Raw genomic sequence first — 15,855 nt, forward strand, 5'->3', positions numbered from 1 at the left:
TATAAGCATCTGAATGCAGAACTCCAAAGAATAGCAAGAAGAGATAAGAAAGCCTTCCTCAGTGATCAGTGCAAAGAAACAGAGGAAAAGAACAGAATGGGAAAGACTCGAGATCTCTTCAAGAAAATTAGAGATACCAAGGGAACATTTCATGCAAAGATGGGCTCAATAAAGGACAGAAATGGTTTGGACCTAACAGAAGCAGAAGATATTAAGAAGAGGTGGCAGACTACATAGAAGAACTGTACAAAAAAGATCTTCAAACCCAGATAATCACGATGGTGTGATCACTCACCTAGAGCCAGACATCCTGGAATGTGAGTCAAGTGGGCCTTAGAAAGCATCACTGTGAACAAAGCTAGTGGAGGTGATGGAATTCAGTTGAGCTCTTTCAAATCCTGAAAGATGATGCTGTGAAAGTGCTGCACTCAATATGCCAGGAAATTTGGAAAACTCAACAGTGGTCACAGGACTGGAAAAGGTCAGTTTTCATTCCAATTCCTAAGAAAGGCAGTGCCAAAGAATGCTCAAACTACTGCACAATTGCACTCATCTCACATGCTAGTAAAATAATGCTCAAAATTCTGCAAGCCAGGCTTCAGCAATACGTGAACTGTGAACTTCCAGATGTTCAAGCTGGTTTTAGAAAAGGCAGAGGAACCAGAGATCAAATTGCCAACATCCGCTGGATCATGGAAAAAGCAAGAGAGTTCCAGAAAAACGTGTATTTCTGCTTTATTGATTATGCCAAAGCCTTTGACTGTGTGGATCACAGTAAACTGTGGAAAATTCTGAAAGAGATGGGAATACCAGACCACCTGACCTGCCTCTTGAGAAACCTATATGCAGGTCAGGAAGCAACAGTTAGAACTGGACATGGAACAACAGACTGGTTCCAATTAGGAAAAGAAGTACGTCAAGGCTGTATATTGTCACCCTGCTTATTTAACTTATATGCAGAGTACATCATGAGAAACGCTGGGCTGGAAGAAGCAGAAGCTGGAATCAAGATTGCCGGGAGAAATATCAATCACCTCAGATATGCAGATGACACCACCCTTACTGCAGAAAGTGAAGAGGAACTAAAAAGCCTCTTGATGAAAGTGGAAGAGGAGAATGAAAAAGTTGGCTTAAAGCTCAACATTCAGAAAACGAAGATCATGGCATCTGGTCCCATCACTTCATGGGAAGTAGATGGGGAAATAGTGTCAGACTATTTTTGGGTTCTCCAAAATCACTGCAGATGGTGACTGCAGCCATGAAATTAAAAGACGCTTACTCCTTGGCAGGAAAGTTAAGACCAGCCTGCTGTTGCTGCTGCTGCTAAGTTGCTTCAGTTGTGTCTGACTCTGTGCGACCCCATAGACAGCAGCCCACCAGGCTCCTCCATCCCTGGGATTCTCCAGGCAAGAACACTGGAGTGGGTTGCGATTTCCTTCTCCAATGCAGGAAAGTGAAAAGTGAAAGTGAAGTCGCTCAGTCATGTCCGACCCTCAGCCACCCCATGGACTGCAGCCTTCCAGGCTCCTCCATCCATGGGATTTTCCAGTCAAGAGTACTGGAGTGGGGTCCCATTGCCTTCTTTGTGACCAACTTAGACAGCATATTCAAAAGCAGAGACATTACTTTGTCAACAAAGGTCCGTCTAGTCAAGGCTATGGTTTTTCCAGTGGTCACGTATGGATGTGAGAGTTGGACTGTGAAGAAGGCTGAGCCCCAAAGAATTGATGCTTTTGAGCTGTGGTGTTGGAGAAGACTCTTGAGAGTCCCTTGGACTGCAAGGAGATCCACCCAGTCCATTCTAAAGGAGATCAGCCCTGGGATTTCTTTGGAAGGACTGATGCTAAAGCTGAAATTCCAGTACTTTGGCTACCTCATGCGAAGAGATGACTCATTGGAAAAGACCCTGATGCTGGGAGGGATTGGGGGGCAGGAGAGAAGGGGTCGACAGAGGATGAGATGGCTGGATGGCATCACGGACTCAATGGATGTGAGTTTGAGTGAACTCTGGGAGATGGTGATGGACAGGGAGGCCTGGCATGCTGGAATGCATGGGTTCGCAAAGAGTTGGACACGATTGAGTGACTGAACTGAACTGACTGAACTGAAGTGACATTTGAGAACCTTCTATTATAGTTGTTGAAGGGATCAAAGGTTTTAAGAACAAAAACAAATGTGTGTGTTTTTTCTAGGCTTTCACAAAGCAATGGTCAAGACCATGTCTGCAGCCCTGAAGATACCTCATCTTGGGTATTGTGATGAGGTTGACCTTACTGAACTGGTGAAGCTACGAGAAGAATTAAAACCCATTGCTTTTGCTCGTGGAATTAAACTTTCCTTTATGCCCTTCTTCTTAAAAGTAAGATTTCATTCATTTCTAGCAAGGCTTGAGTTAGATATATAAATTTTGTTTTGCAAATATGCAGTGTGTTAACTATGGGTTTGAATAAAAGTAATATTCTCATGATATCACATAGTTAGAAAAATGTACAGATATACTCTCTTTGTTTCACAGAAGTTTATAAAATTGAAATTTTTTGTGTCAGATTTTTATCTACTTATCTCTTTGAACTAGGTCGGGATTGTCCTGCCAGGTAGGTAAAGCCTTTAATTCAGAAAGGATCATGCCAGCAAAATCCTGATTTGAAAAGTGAGATTCAGGATTGATTTTTCACTTTTCAATGAACATATGAGGCTTTTAGGAATCATTTCTAGGACCTTGGGACCAGTATAAAAAGAATAAGACCATCAGCTAAGCTTGCACAGCTCACTAACCACTATTTAGGAAGCAGCTGCCTTCTGCCCAATTCTGTACGAAGCATGCTGTATATATGATCTCTTTTAACCATCAGAATAATGCTAATGTGTAAATAATTGCTATTCCCTCTTTCCATTTAAGGAAATTGTCACTCAGAGAAGTTGACAAACTTGTCAAGGACTTATTTCTAACAAGTGGAGAAGCTAAGTTTTCATTCTGGTCCATTTTTCTAAAAAAGAGTGTGTACTGTTGTCTCTAACTCCAGTGCAGCTTCCCACAAGCGCTTTGTGCACTGCACCAAGACTGTTCCCCTATAAATCAAATTACTGTATTAGCCCCTGGTTCTTTTCAGTGGTTCCCCTTCAGGATGGTTTGTAAATGCCTTATTATGGCATAATAGAATATTTCTATGAGCCTTTGCTGCCCACTTTTCATGTCTTCTCTCTCAGTCACCCCCCACCCGCTATAGTCAGATTAAGCTATGTGTAGCTCCTGGAATATACAACTCTACCTGAAGTACTGCCTCCTCCCTTGATCAAATGTGCGTACATCCTAAACACCAAATTTTGTTCCAGTGTAGCCTCCTACAAAAGCTGGTGGTTATCATAGTCTGAGTTAAACAAGCCTTTTGTTTCTCATTGCAGCTTACCTCAGTGTATTGAAAGTATTTATCCTCTGCTGTCTCTTCACTGATGCTGAGTCTTGTAAGACAGAAGCTGTTCTCCTGTATCTCCATCTTTTTAACAACTACCCTAACGAGGAAAGAGATGCTCTATAAACATGAGATGTAGTAGGTGCCAATAATGAGGGATCTAGGCTATATTACAGCTCCGAGGAGGCATAGCCATTGAAACTCGTGGATGAGATCCTCAAATTATGTGCAAAGGAGAAGAAAAGAAGGCTCAGGGTTTTCCATCAGTGTTTAAGAGGTAGATAGAAGTTGAGTTGCCTAGGCAGTGGCAGATGGTGAGTGGGGTCAGTGGTTTGATGATAGCAGAACCAAGAAGTCACTAAAAGCCAAGTGTGTCTATTGCTGAATGACAAACCACCCTCAGATTTGATGGTTTGAAATAGTTAGCCATTTATTATTTCTCATGGATCTATAGTCTATTTCTCTGTAGTCTACAATCTTCACTTATTATTTCTCATGAGCACAGCCAGTCTGCTGATCTTGGCAGAGCCCACTGATATGTCTACAGACAGCTAGTAGGTTGCCTAAGGGGCCAGCTGCTGTAGGATGACCTCAGTGAGCTTCACTCATTTCTCTTCCCATGTCTCTCCTATCTGCCCAGTATATCAGCCTACACATGGGCTCAGTACTGACAGATGAAGAGAGGAAGCAAAATGTAAGCACTTTGCCCAAGCTGCACTGCACCTAGTTTGTTTTTAATTCACTGACCAAAGCGAGTCATATAACTTAGCTCAGAATCAGCTTGCAAGAGCACTGCCAAAGGATTTGTATACGGAAGCGCACAAGATTGGGGCTTTTGATTCAGCCTCCCACACCAAGAGAGAAGAAAAGGTCAACCAGAACTTACTAAATAAAGTATTGCTGAGGTTGAAGCTTGGTTGCTGTTAGTTGGGTTTGGGGAATGAAAGAAATTGAGGAAGAGGAGAACCTGAAAAAATATGTTAAGGCAGACAGGGCATGGATACAAATGACGGTTAAAGTATTGTTCAGGGGAAAAATGACCTCATATCTGTGGACACATACCTTGTTTTTCCTTTTACAAAATTTGGATTGTACTCAAAATACTGTTTGTAATGTATAAGTGAAGAAGAACTAAAGAGCCTCTTGATGAAAGTGAAAGAGGAGAGTGAAAAGTTGGTTTAAAACTCAACATTAAGAAAACTAAGATCATGGCATCTGGTTCCATCACTTCATGGCAAGTAGATGAGGAAACAAAGAAAACTGAGAGATTCTATTTTGAGGGGCTCCAAAATCACTGCAGATGGTGACTGCAGCCATGAAATTAAAAGACATTTGCTCCTTGGAAGAAAAGTTATGACCAACCTAGACAACATATTAAAACTCAGAGACATTACCAACAAAGGTCTGTCTAGTCAAAGCTACGGTTTTTCCAGTGGTCATGTATGGATGTGAGAGTTGGACTATTTTGAACTGTGGTGTTGGAAAAGACTCTTGAGAGTCCCTTGGACTGGAAAGAGATCCAACCAGTCCATCCTAAAGGAAATCAGTCCGGAATATTCATTGAAAGGACTGATGCTGAAGCTGAAACTCCAGTACTTTGGCCACCTGATGCAAAGAACCAACTCATTGGAAAAGACCCTGATGCTGGGAAAGATTGAAGGCAGGAAGAGAAGGGGACAACACGATGGACATGAGTTTGAGCAAGCTCTGGGAGTTGGTGATAGACAGGGAAGCCTGGCGTGCTGCAGTCCATGGGGTCACAAAGAGTCGGACATGACTGAGTGACTGAACTGACTGAACTGAATGGATTGTTTTAGATAAAGAAGATTAAAGTTATAGTTATCAAATCAAATGCTTTATAAAACTCCTTAACTTTCCAGTTCAGGGATATGATTTCTTTTTTTCGGTCAAGACCACCCACCCACAAAAATAACACAACACGATGCATATAACGGACCATTAATTGGACAAGATGAAGGTAGTGGGGGAAAGAATTCTTTTTACCATCAATTTTAAGCATTTTTAGTGTTTTAGTTTTTAAACTGATTGCAAGGCATGACAACCAAGTGCGATGTCTGACTTTGATTGTATCCCGAATGGGCAGAGAAACAGCTATAGAGAACATTTTGGAGACAGGGAAATCTGAATATGGACAGAAGGGAAAAAAGGAGAGAGATTAAAGCAGGGAAAGACAGAGTGGGAAGACAGAAATGCCATCAATTTGGGGAGATGAGCTCTAAAGTCAGTGTTTGCATCAGCTCTGCCCTTCTCTTGGCCAGGGACACCAGCTACAACACTAGCTTCTCAAATCCTTGTCACTTGTTCTTTCTACACAGGGAAATAATTAACTGCTTTTTCGGGTTTTAATTCAAAATGTTTCTTTGAACGGGAGGTTTTCTTCTCATGGAAATCTTAACACTCTACATGTAAATGAGGAAAACACGAGAATTTAGACGTTTCTTTTAGTGTTTTGGTCAATCTTCATAGTTATTTTGAAAATCTCCTTAGCGTGTACAAGCTGCCCTGACTACTTTATCTTTTATTCTTAATTGATAAGGGTAACCTAATTCCACATTTCTGGACGATAAGTTAGGAGTAATATGCCTGGTACCTGTAGACTTGAGATTAAACTCAATTTACAGAAGAGTTCTCTCCCTCCATCCTTCACCTCTTAACACTTCAAATCTCCTACCTATTATTTCAGAGTTAAAAGTGTTAATGTTGCATTTTCTCCCTCTTAAACAGGCTGCTTCTTTGGGATTACTACAGTTTCCTATTCTTAATGCTTCTGTGGATGAAAACTGCCAGAACATAACATACAAGGTTGGCTATGTGTTGTGAAAATATTTTTTTTTAATAAAAGTGCAAATGTGCTTGTAGGTTAATAATTAACAACACTCTTCAGATATACAGATTTCCATTTTTAACCCCTTTTGGTTTTCTGGTTAGAATATTGGAAATACACAGCTGTGAGGCAGTGGGTTCATTTTTCACACTACACACACTCCCCTCAAACAGAAGAGAGCTTGACGTGGAATTCCTGCAGTTTTAAAAAGCAAGACCTATTTAAATGAGCAAACTAATGAAAGTTTAAATTCCGTTGAGTGAACTCTTCTGTTTGGAGTCAAAGTTTATGAAGACTGAGAACTGTTTTGAGGATGCTGGCTCTTACTTATTATTCTTGTTAGAAATATACAACCAAGAAGTGAGGTTTATATTCTGGGGGAGGGGGGTTGAATCCAAAATCTTTCCATATGATTAATACAGTTTTCTCATTAAGTATATACTTGTTGCAAATAATTCAAACCAGAAAATATTGATATTCACCTTCAGTCCCGTGACCCTAAGATAACTGTTTATGCTGAGATGTATGTCTGTCTAGGATTTTTTATTTTTATTCAGTTAAAAAATATATGGAATTCTATATATAATATATATGTAATATTATAGTTTTTTAGTTAAAATTTTAACTATTTTCTTTTCCATATAATATGTTTTAGACATCATTGTATGTCAGTAAATACAGCCTTATCATCTGTTTAGCCAGTGACTTACTGACAAACATTTTGATCGTGTGTAGTTTCTACGTCTTAGAAATAATCTGACTCAACATCTCTGTGCATCTCTACATACTTCTGCATATCCCCTTAGCACACATTTTTGTAAATGTTGGTACCTAATGTTAAATGTTCTCCCGGAAATCTATGCCAGCTTACACTTCCACTAACAATGTATGAAAATAATCTGTTGCCCTAGTTTATCTTTTTCAAAAAAACCTTTTAAAATCATTCCTTTTAAGCCATTACTGGACTTCCCTGGTGGTCCAATGGATAAGAATCCACCTAAAAACTAGATTGATGGTAATTTTTAAAAGCTTTTCATTTAGTTTTGAAAATCAGTGAACCAATGCAGGGGACATGGGTTCAATCCCTGATTCCACATGCCACGGAGCAATTCAGGCCCGTGCATCACAACTCTCGAGCTCATGTTCCAGAGCCTACTAGCAACAACTGCTGAAGCCCACGTGCCCTAGAGCCTGTGGGGTCAACAAGAGAAGCCACCACAATGAGAAACCCATTTACCACTACTAGAGAGTAGCTCCCATGCTCACTGCAACTAGAGAAAGCCTGCGTGTACCAGTGAAGACCTAACACAGCCAAAAATGAATAAATAAAAATAAATGAAAAATTTTTAAAAATTACCATCAATCTAGTGAAAATAGGTTTTGATAGTTAAGTCCATAAGGCAGTGAGTGTTGAGCCTTTCTTTTCTGTGAGCCTGTGAAAGGGCTACTATATAATTGTTTGCTTGTTTTTAGGCTTCTCATAACATTGGAATAGCGATGGATACAGAGCAGGGCTTGATTGTACCTAATGTGAAAAATGTTCAGATCCGTTCCATATTTGAGATCGCCACTGAATTGAACCGCCTCCAGAAATTGGGCTCTGCAGGTCAGCTCAGCACCAATGACCTTATCGGAGGAACATTCACTCTTTCCAACATTGGATCAGTGAGTAACAGCAGTGTTCCAGTACATAAACCATAACTTAAGAATTTTGATCATATGCTCAGTTAAAAATAGAAACTTTCATTTGCCATTTGTTCCTCAAAAGCTTAATTTCTCTATCTTACTTTTTCTCTTTTTTTTAGATTGGTGGTACCTATGCCAAACCAGTGATACTTCCACCTGAAGTGGCAATTGGGGCCCTGGGAACAATTAAGGTATGTTTATTAAATAGTTGACAAAAGAGTTTAAGCAAATTGAGAGAGTGAAAACAAAGAGTAACTATTTCTGAGGTTTTCCCCCTCACTTTGTAGGTTCAAGTATGGCATTGGGCTTAATAAGCCAGTTATTTCTTCAGAAGAACTAGGCCTACACTACTCTGTAGAGTACTCGTGATCTGGATCATTTCTGTATGGATCAACCATTGTGGATTATGCCAGGCACAGATATGTGTGTTTATGAGTAATCACAAATGCAGCCAGTCTGAGTCTATCAAAATATCTTAATTTCAGAATGCCAAAGAATAACAGTAAGCCAATCCAAATTATTATTTATAATGGTGAGACACCACTGAGAGCAATTTTCTCAAACTTTGCTCTGTTCAAGAATCACTGGGAATGCTAGTTAAGAATGCAGATTTCTTGGCCTTGGGGACAGAGCCTCCAAAACTTACATATTAAACAAGAACAGAGGTGGTTCCAGCATGAGTGAACTATGGCCCTGTTATAGGAGACTGACTTAGAGTAAGAATTGCAGTGATTCTTAACCCTCGTTGCACATTAGAATCATCTGGAGGGCGTGAAAAAAATGCCCAAGCTTACCCTGTACCAACTGCAGCAGAGTTTGGGGGCCTCGGGCTTGGGCATCCCCATTAACTCAGGGTTGAGAACCACCAGAGTTAAAGAAATAAGCCCATAGATACCATTTCAATACCTCCATTATTAAATGTCATTGTCACTACATTAACCTTGATTTTGATCTCCATGTTTTTAGAAGAACCTTTCTTCTCTGTATTTGTAATGCTTCCACATGGAGCATCTCTTAGACTTGTTTTTCATGAGTTTATTACTTTCATGTCGGCATCCAAAACATTTGCAGAAACTTGCGCTCAGCCTTTGATTTGTTTTCTAGCAGGTGGTACTTTGGCTGCTAAGTTGCTCCCTCTTCTAGCTCTGTTTTCCCCTCTGGCACACAGAGGAGATGGGGAGAAAAAAATAAGAACACATGCATGACACTATTCCATCCAAATCAGGAGTTTCTCTAAGGGATAACTTCAGTCATTCATTCTCCCTCCAGCAAGAATTCAGCATTTGTTTCTCACTAATTTCTGACCTTTTTCAGTTTATAAACAAGCCATCATACCTATTTGACAAAGTTTTGTTTTCCCATCTCCTCTGAAAGTGATTTGTTTTCTTCTGAACTATACACATAGATATATTCTTGTGGTAAGCTATACATAACAAAGTTTACCTTTTTAATCATTTTTAAGTATATGGTCGCAGCAGTAGTTACATTCACATTCACATGAGCTAAGTTTTATCATCCCAAACTGAAATTCTGTGTGCATATACTACATTTTGTTAATCTATTCATCTCTGGTGAATATTTGGGCTGTTTCCATTTTTTCAGCAATTGTAAATAATGCTGCTATGAACATTGGTGTACAGTGATCTGTGTGAGATGTATTTTTTTCAGAATCATCTTACCCAAGGTTTTCTCAGGCTATGAAGTATATCTCTTAGAGGATAAATCTTCATAGCGACTTAATAGAGCTACTAATCTTTGTTGGGTAGGGACAAATAATATTTCATTTTTTTCTCCCTTTGTGTCATCTCTCCTTTGCTATTTTCTGTTTTCATTGTAAGTTTTAAACTGTCACTAAATAGTCTTAAAACATGAAATCCTCCACATTTCTCAGTTCCCAGTCCTTATCTTTCTTGACCTATTAGCTACACTTAAGTTGATCAATGCCACCTCCTTGGAAAACCTTTTTCATTGTGACATGAAGAAAACCTTGCTGGTCTGTTTTCTCCCTGTCTAGTGCCTGTTCTCTCTGAGTCTCCTTTGCCCATACCTCCTCATCTCCCAATTTCTAAACACTGGAGTACCCCTGGGCTCAGTTCCGGCCCTTTTCTTTGTCTGATCCAGTCTCAGTGGCTTTAAATACCATTTAGATGCTGATGGCTTCCAAGTTTAGATCTCCAGACCAGATCTCTCCTTTGAATGCCAAACTCATCTTTCCTGCTTCGAAGTCAAGTAAAGCACCTCCAGTTTCCTGCTTCTTCCCTTACCACCCATCCTCACACATGCTCCTCCTGAAGTCGTCCCCTTTCAGTGACTGGCCCTTGTGCTCAGAAACTTCCAAAGGCTTCTCGCCTCACTCCAAAGTGAAGGGAAAGTAGCTGCAGTGGCCTGCATGGCCCTAGGCTGGTGCCACTCCGTGTGAGGGGGACCCATGTCAGGCCGTGACTGTCATATCCAGGCTATGAAGAGATAATTACAGAAAGATGTAGGCAAAGAATCTGCATGCAATGCAGGAGACCTGGGTTCAATTCCTGGGTCAGGAAAATCCCCTGGAGAAAGGAATGGCAACCCACTCCAGTGTTCCTGCCTGGAGAATCCCATGGACAGAGGAGGCTCGCAGGCTGCAGTCCATGGGGTGGCAAGACTCAGGTACAACTTGGCGACTAAACCACCACTGATTACAGAAAGAGGATAGGGCTTAGAAATCTTCATTGCCAGCTCTCCCCTTTCTCCCCGAATAAAACACAGTAAGAAGTTTATTAGCTTGGGTAGAAAAGGCAGAATGGTTATAAATTAATTTGATTCATTTTTAGTAAATTCAGATGATAGGCATGAATATATAAATGGACAGTATTTCTGCCCATGAGATTCTTATATATTTTTTCTCAGGAATGTTAGAATTACACTGACAAATCACAATGGAAAGATAGGCTTATTTTTGGAGAATTCTTCCAATGTGGGTCTTTCTTTTTCTGGCTGCGGTATGCAGCATATGAGATCTTAGTTCCCTGACCAGATCAAACCCGCACTCCCTGCATTGGAAGCTCAGAGTCTTAACCGCTGGACCACCAAGGAAGTCACCAGTGTGGGTCTTAAATACTCAGGTCCATCAAATGTGACAGAGGCATCTTTTTAGGTTTATTTCTATGGAGCATGCCAGTTTCAACAATAAGGTGTGGAGACTTACATTATCAAGAATAACAAGCTACTTACAAAAACAGATCACTTCTTTAATTGTGATTTGGGAATGGGTCAAATTTCCAGGGATTAATCATTACTACAGCCAAGAATAACTGACCAGGAAAGAATGATCTCCAGTTTTTTTCAGAAAGTTGTCTGCTCATTAGGTAATGTTAAAATGGGACAAAGATGGAAAGCTTTTAAACATTCCAGCTTTAATATTTAATTTTAAATATTCCATGAGGTATGCAGCCATCACAGAAGTCTGTATTAGCTGGTAGATAGCCTAGCATTTAAAAAAAAATCACTGCCTTTCGACAGAGTGGTTTTATGTCTAATGAACCTATCAATAAAAAGTGGGTCTTGTATTTTGTATACCTTTATATTTAGTTTAGTAATTCATTTTAATATATATATATTTTAAAATACTTACAATGAATTAGGGTTTTTTTTAATCTGTTTTTTAAAAAATCAAAGACAGACTGGGAACCATCACTCTTGTCGTTAACAACATGCCCCACTTTCAGCCTGTTCCCTCTGTGACCTCACCTCCCTTCTCTCACCCAGCCCTTCCACTGCAGCTGCCTTGCTGATTCTGCTGGTCCTCCAGTGCTCCAGCCAAGCTTCCCTTCTGTCTTTCCAGGTGTCGAGATGGCTAGCTCCCCCCTGCCTACAGTGAGGACACTTTTCTAGTGAAGCTTTCCCTGCCTGCCTGTCAAAAAAACAAACGTGCACCTTCTCCCCTATTCCCACCTCCTGCCTACAATCTCTGTCTCTGTTCCAAAGTGCTTTACTTCTTTCCTTTGCACTTTTCGCTATTTAACACTATGTAATAAAATGTTCGCTCCAAGAGGGTGAGGATTGTTATTTGTTTTATTCATTGCTTTTACCCCACAGTCTAGAAAGTACCTGGTACATAGTAGGTACTCGGTAACTAGCTGTTAAATCATTGAGAAGTCTGAAATGAAATTTACTGTACATGTAGAAATTATACAGGGGACAGGAAATACCTTGGAGAAACTGAAAGCTTGAAGCACACACTCACAAAGATAGGAAAGGTAGGAGTCAGCATTTTCAAAAGTTACTTGGGATGCCCACTCCTTCTCTGTTATAGGGAGGGAGATTTGCCTAATCTTTCAGCGTTGCTATTGCTAGAGCTTACTTTGTGCAAGTGAAGGCTGATTCTTTGTTATTTTCCTTATTTATAGGCCCTTCCCCGATTTAACGAGAAAGGGGAAGTCTGTAAGGCCCAGATAATGAACGTGAGCTGGTCAGCTGATCACAGAATTATCGATGGCGCTACAGTGTCACGCTTCTCTAATTTGTGGAAATCCTACTTAGAAAACCCAGCTTTTATGCTACTAGATCTGAAATGAAGATTGATCAGACATCCTTGAACTTTCTGAGCTTCCAAAGAATGCGTAGAGCCCAGCTGTGCAGCACATGTTCCTCACTGCAGTTTGTATTGTAAATGACTTGTAACGTATGATTATGGTTCCGAGGCACAAAGGGGATCAACTATTCTGTTAGGCTTTTACTGCAAAGGAATAATGGTGTACTAGTTCTCCCAGGGCTGTCACATTTTATAGGTCACAGTATGACTTCTTAATATGGTGCTGAGGCCTTTGTGTCCATGGATTGAAACTGGCAGGAACCACACAGTGAATATTACTGAGACAGCCATATACAGTATTTGCCCTATTTTTTCTCTCTCTTTTTTAAAATTTTATTTTAAACTGACTCTTAATGAAACTTAGAGAGTGTCATTATACTTGGGAAAGGAATTTATATGCAAATATATTTTCTATTTCCCCACAATAAAGCAAATTATTTTATAAAGTAAGTGCAATTATATTTACCTTTTAAGATATCCAGGAGTCTGTTGTTCTGTAGCTATTATCATCTGTAAATGTCTTATTTGTATAAAGTAACGTCTTTTAAAAGTGAAAATTATAAGCTAATCTTAAAATGTCCAATTATAGTTTTGTAACCTATAAGGCCATTGAAAGTATTTGTTTAAAGTGGATAAACTTTTAGAATTTTGGTAATGTTTTAGTGTTTTATTGGGAGAAATGTCACTCTTACAACCTTGCTTCAATGTGAGGAAGGTACTTGAAATGTACCAGTCACTGACATTGTCTTACATTCAGAAATCCATTGCCTTTTAATTTTATTTTTATACTTTCTTGGTCTTCAGCTAAAAAGGATAGACTAAGAAATTACAGTCTGTTCCGTTCTCCATATCCTGAGAAGGAATTTGAATCGGGAGAGAGAAGATTAATGGGTAATTATGGACATTAAAATGAAACAATAAATTCTGCACAGAAATAAAGGTATCCTCATGATCATTTTTTTAGAAGCCCACTTGAATCAGAAAGTCAGGCTGTTTCTGATATTGTCTAAGTGAATCCTGTTGTTCAAGTGAAGTTTTGTGACAGAAAAGTTGTTTTAATGTCTTTTTGATTTTTTTCAAAATGGAAATCATGTGTAAGTTAGAAAATAATGGATCTAATGAATGTTATTCTTTTTAAAATTCAGATAATATGAAGAGTTGCAAAGAAAATAAAATCATCCGTAATCCTACCACTATTAACAGTTAGATCAAGGTATCTGTATACATAGCTGTTCTTTTTGTGAAAATGAGATTGTGCTGGATCTATTATTTTATAATTTGATTTTTAATTTAACATATTATCAGTCAATAAATGATTCCATATTATAATCCTTTTAAATGGCTGCATAGTATTCTATTATTTACATTTGTTATACATCTAAATGTTAACTGTATACTAAGTGTGGTGCTAAGCAGTGGGTATACAGTGCCTATCCTCATGGTTCTTGCCTTCACTGGGCTTACAGTCTAGGGGGGAGACAGATACTTAATAATCATAAAAATCAGGATATAATTAACCTCTAAGGAAGAGAAAACAGAGTGCTGTGAGAGCATCTGGTAGAGATTGATCTCATCTGGGAAACTCAGGAGGGGGTGTACCATAAGTTAACCAATTCTGTATTGATGGCATTTACAGAACTAAGTGAAGAAAGGCATGATCAGTAAAAATTTCTTCTTCACTTAGGAAATGTGGAAACTAGGAGAACAGGAGTCTTGAAGTGAATATGTAACGCGTGCTCAGTCACTTCAGCGGTGTCCGACTCTTTGTGACCCATGGACTCTAGCCTGCCAGGCTCCTCTGTCCATGGGATTCTCTGGGCAAGAATGCTGGAGTGAGTAGCCATTCCCTTCTTCATGGGACCTTCTCAACCTAGAGATCAAACCTACGTCTCCTACACTGCAAGTGGATTCTTTACCACTGAGCCATCAGGGAAGCCTGAGTATGTAATATGTTCCCCTAACAGTCCAGCATCATTGGCTCAGAATAAATATTTGAGCTACCTATTGTATCACAAATCCCTGCCATTACCACCTTCTCTCTTGTCTCATCCTCTGAGAATTCGGTCAAGGATTGGCTTCCCATTGTGTGTGTGACCTTTAAGATAAGAGGATCCCCTGGAAGGGAGGAGGGGGCCAGGGGCACAGTCCTAGCAGCAGTGCTGATCCACGGGGCCCCACCCATGAGAGGGTGGGAGTTAGGTAGAACAGGGCCTTGACCATTTTCCTAAAGGTTGAAATTTAAGGGGAGAATTCAGGAGATTCAAGTTCTTTACTAGCATGTTGGGTGGTTGGGAGGTACAAGATTTCCATGGGGGAGAAGTCAAAGTTATTGGCCCCAAATTATTGTTGGGAGTGCCCAACAAGAAAATCAAGGTTCCATTCATTATGTAGCGCATTCCACTGATTCTGAAAAAGAAGCACAATAAGGAAGGAAGTTTGCAGGACAGAAGCTCAAGTGGTATTAATTTTCATTTTAGAGATCAAAATGTACCAAATCCTGAAACATTCCAAGAAGTGGTTATGTAGGAAGAGGAGAGCCCAAAGGCCTTTTTCGGCATTTCTTGTGGCTTCCAGTCAAAGCGGGTCCCAAAGATCACTTGATGGGTTTCTTTGCTGATTTCTAAGTAAACTACAGTCTAAGAAATATGATGGCACTCGCTTAGCACTATCCTGCAGCACTAAAAGTATAAAACCTTCCCTTGAAGTCTTCAGAATTCTTTAACATTCATCCTGTAATTGATTAACTACCTTGCACACATTGATTACTGAATATGTATTCAGTTCCAGGCCCTGGGATAGACATGGATAAAGATGGAGAAGATAGATGGTGTTTCTCCCCTCACAGCGAGAGCTCTGGCTGGCGATTAATGTCTTCACCAGAAGCAGGTCTGTGCCAGTAACACGGAGAAGAGCAGTGTTTCCAGAGCTGAGTTGTATTTTTGGTCAGTTCTTAGTGGTGGTTCTGTTCCTTCCCTGTAAACTTTTCTCACCAAGATTGGATCATTGTGTCTCCTTAACACAGTAGCCATGCCTCATCAGTTCTGCCTCACAAACCATACAACATAATTGTAAGGTAGTGACTCTATCCTTAGGCCACACAGGCCATTCATGCTCTTCAGAAAGTTATAGTTTGGGGGACTTCCCTGGTGGTCCAGTGGCTAAGACTCCAATCTCCCCGATGCAGGGGACAGGGTTCAATTCCTGGTCCGGGAACTAGATCTCACAGGCCACAATGAATAATTTTCATTCCACAACTAAAGATCCTGTGCGCTGCCACTAAGACCCAGTGCAGCCAAATAAATAATTTTTTTTAAAAGGTTGCTTTTCATGAGGCAAGCAGCATA

At 39.9% G+C, this 15,855-nt stretch overlaps 1 protein-coding gene across 3 annotated transcripts in view; it reads left to right on the plus strand.

Moving 5' to 3' along the window:
• Positions 1–15,366, plus strand: part of DBT (dihydrolipoamide branched chain transacylase E2) — a 43,414-nt gene extending 28,048 nt beyond the window's left edge. For 2 of the 3 annotated variants that reach the window (XR_011144425.1, XR_011144426.1), the window contains 7 exons: positions 2,193–2,359; positions 6,156–6,233; positions 7,729–7,920; positions 8,061–8,132; positions 12,327–13,724; positions 14,196–14,343; positions 15,293–15,366. Coding sequence is in view for 1 of the 3 variants with exons in the window: in XM_068965005.1 (XP_068821106.1) it covers positions 2,193–2,359; positions 6,156–6,233; positions 7,729–7,920; positions 8,061–8,132; positions 12,327–12,494 (677 nt within the window). In the remaining 2 variants the exon portion in view is untranslated. Of the gene's footprint in view, positions 1–2,192; positions 2,360–6,155; positions 6,234–7,728; positions 7,921–8,060; positions 8,133–12,326; positions 13,801–14,195; positions 14,344–15,292 lie in introns of those variants that run through there. The other variant, XM_068965005.1, reaches the window with a different exon arrangement.
• The last annotated feature ends 489 nt before the right edge of the window (positions 15,367–15,855 follow it).

This window comes from Capricornis sumatraensis, chromosome 2, assembly GCF_032405125.1.
Source record: "Capricornis sumatraensis isolate serow.1 chromosome 2, serow.2, whole genome shotgun sequence".
NCBI classification, from domain to species: domain Eukaryota; kingdom Metazoa; phylum Chordata; class Mammalia; order Artiodactyla; family Bovidae; genus Capricornis; species Capricornis sumatraensis.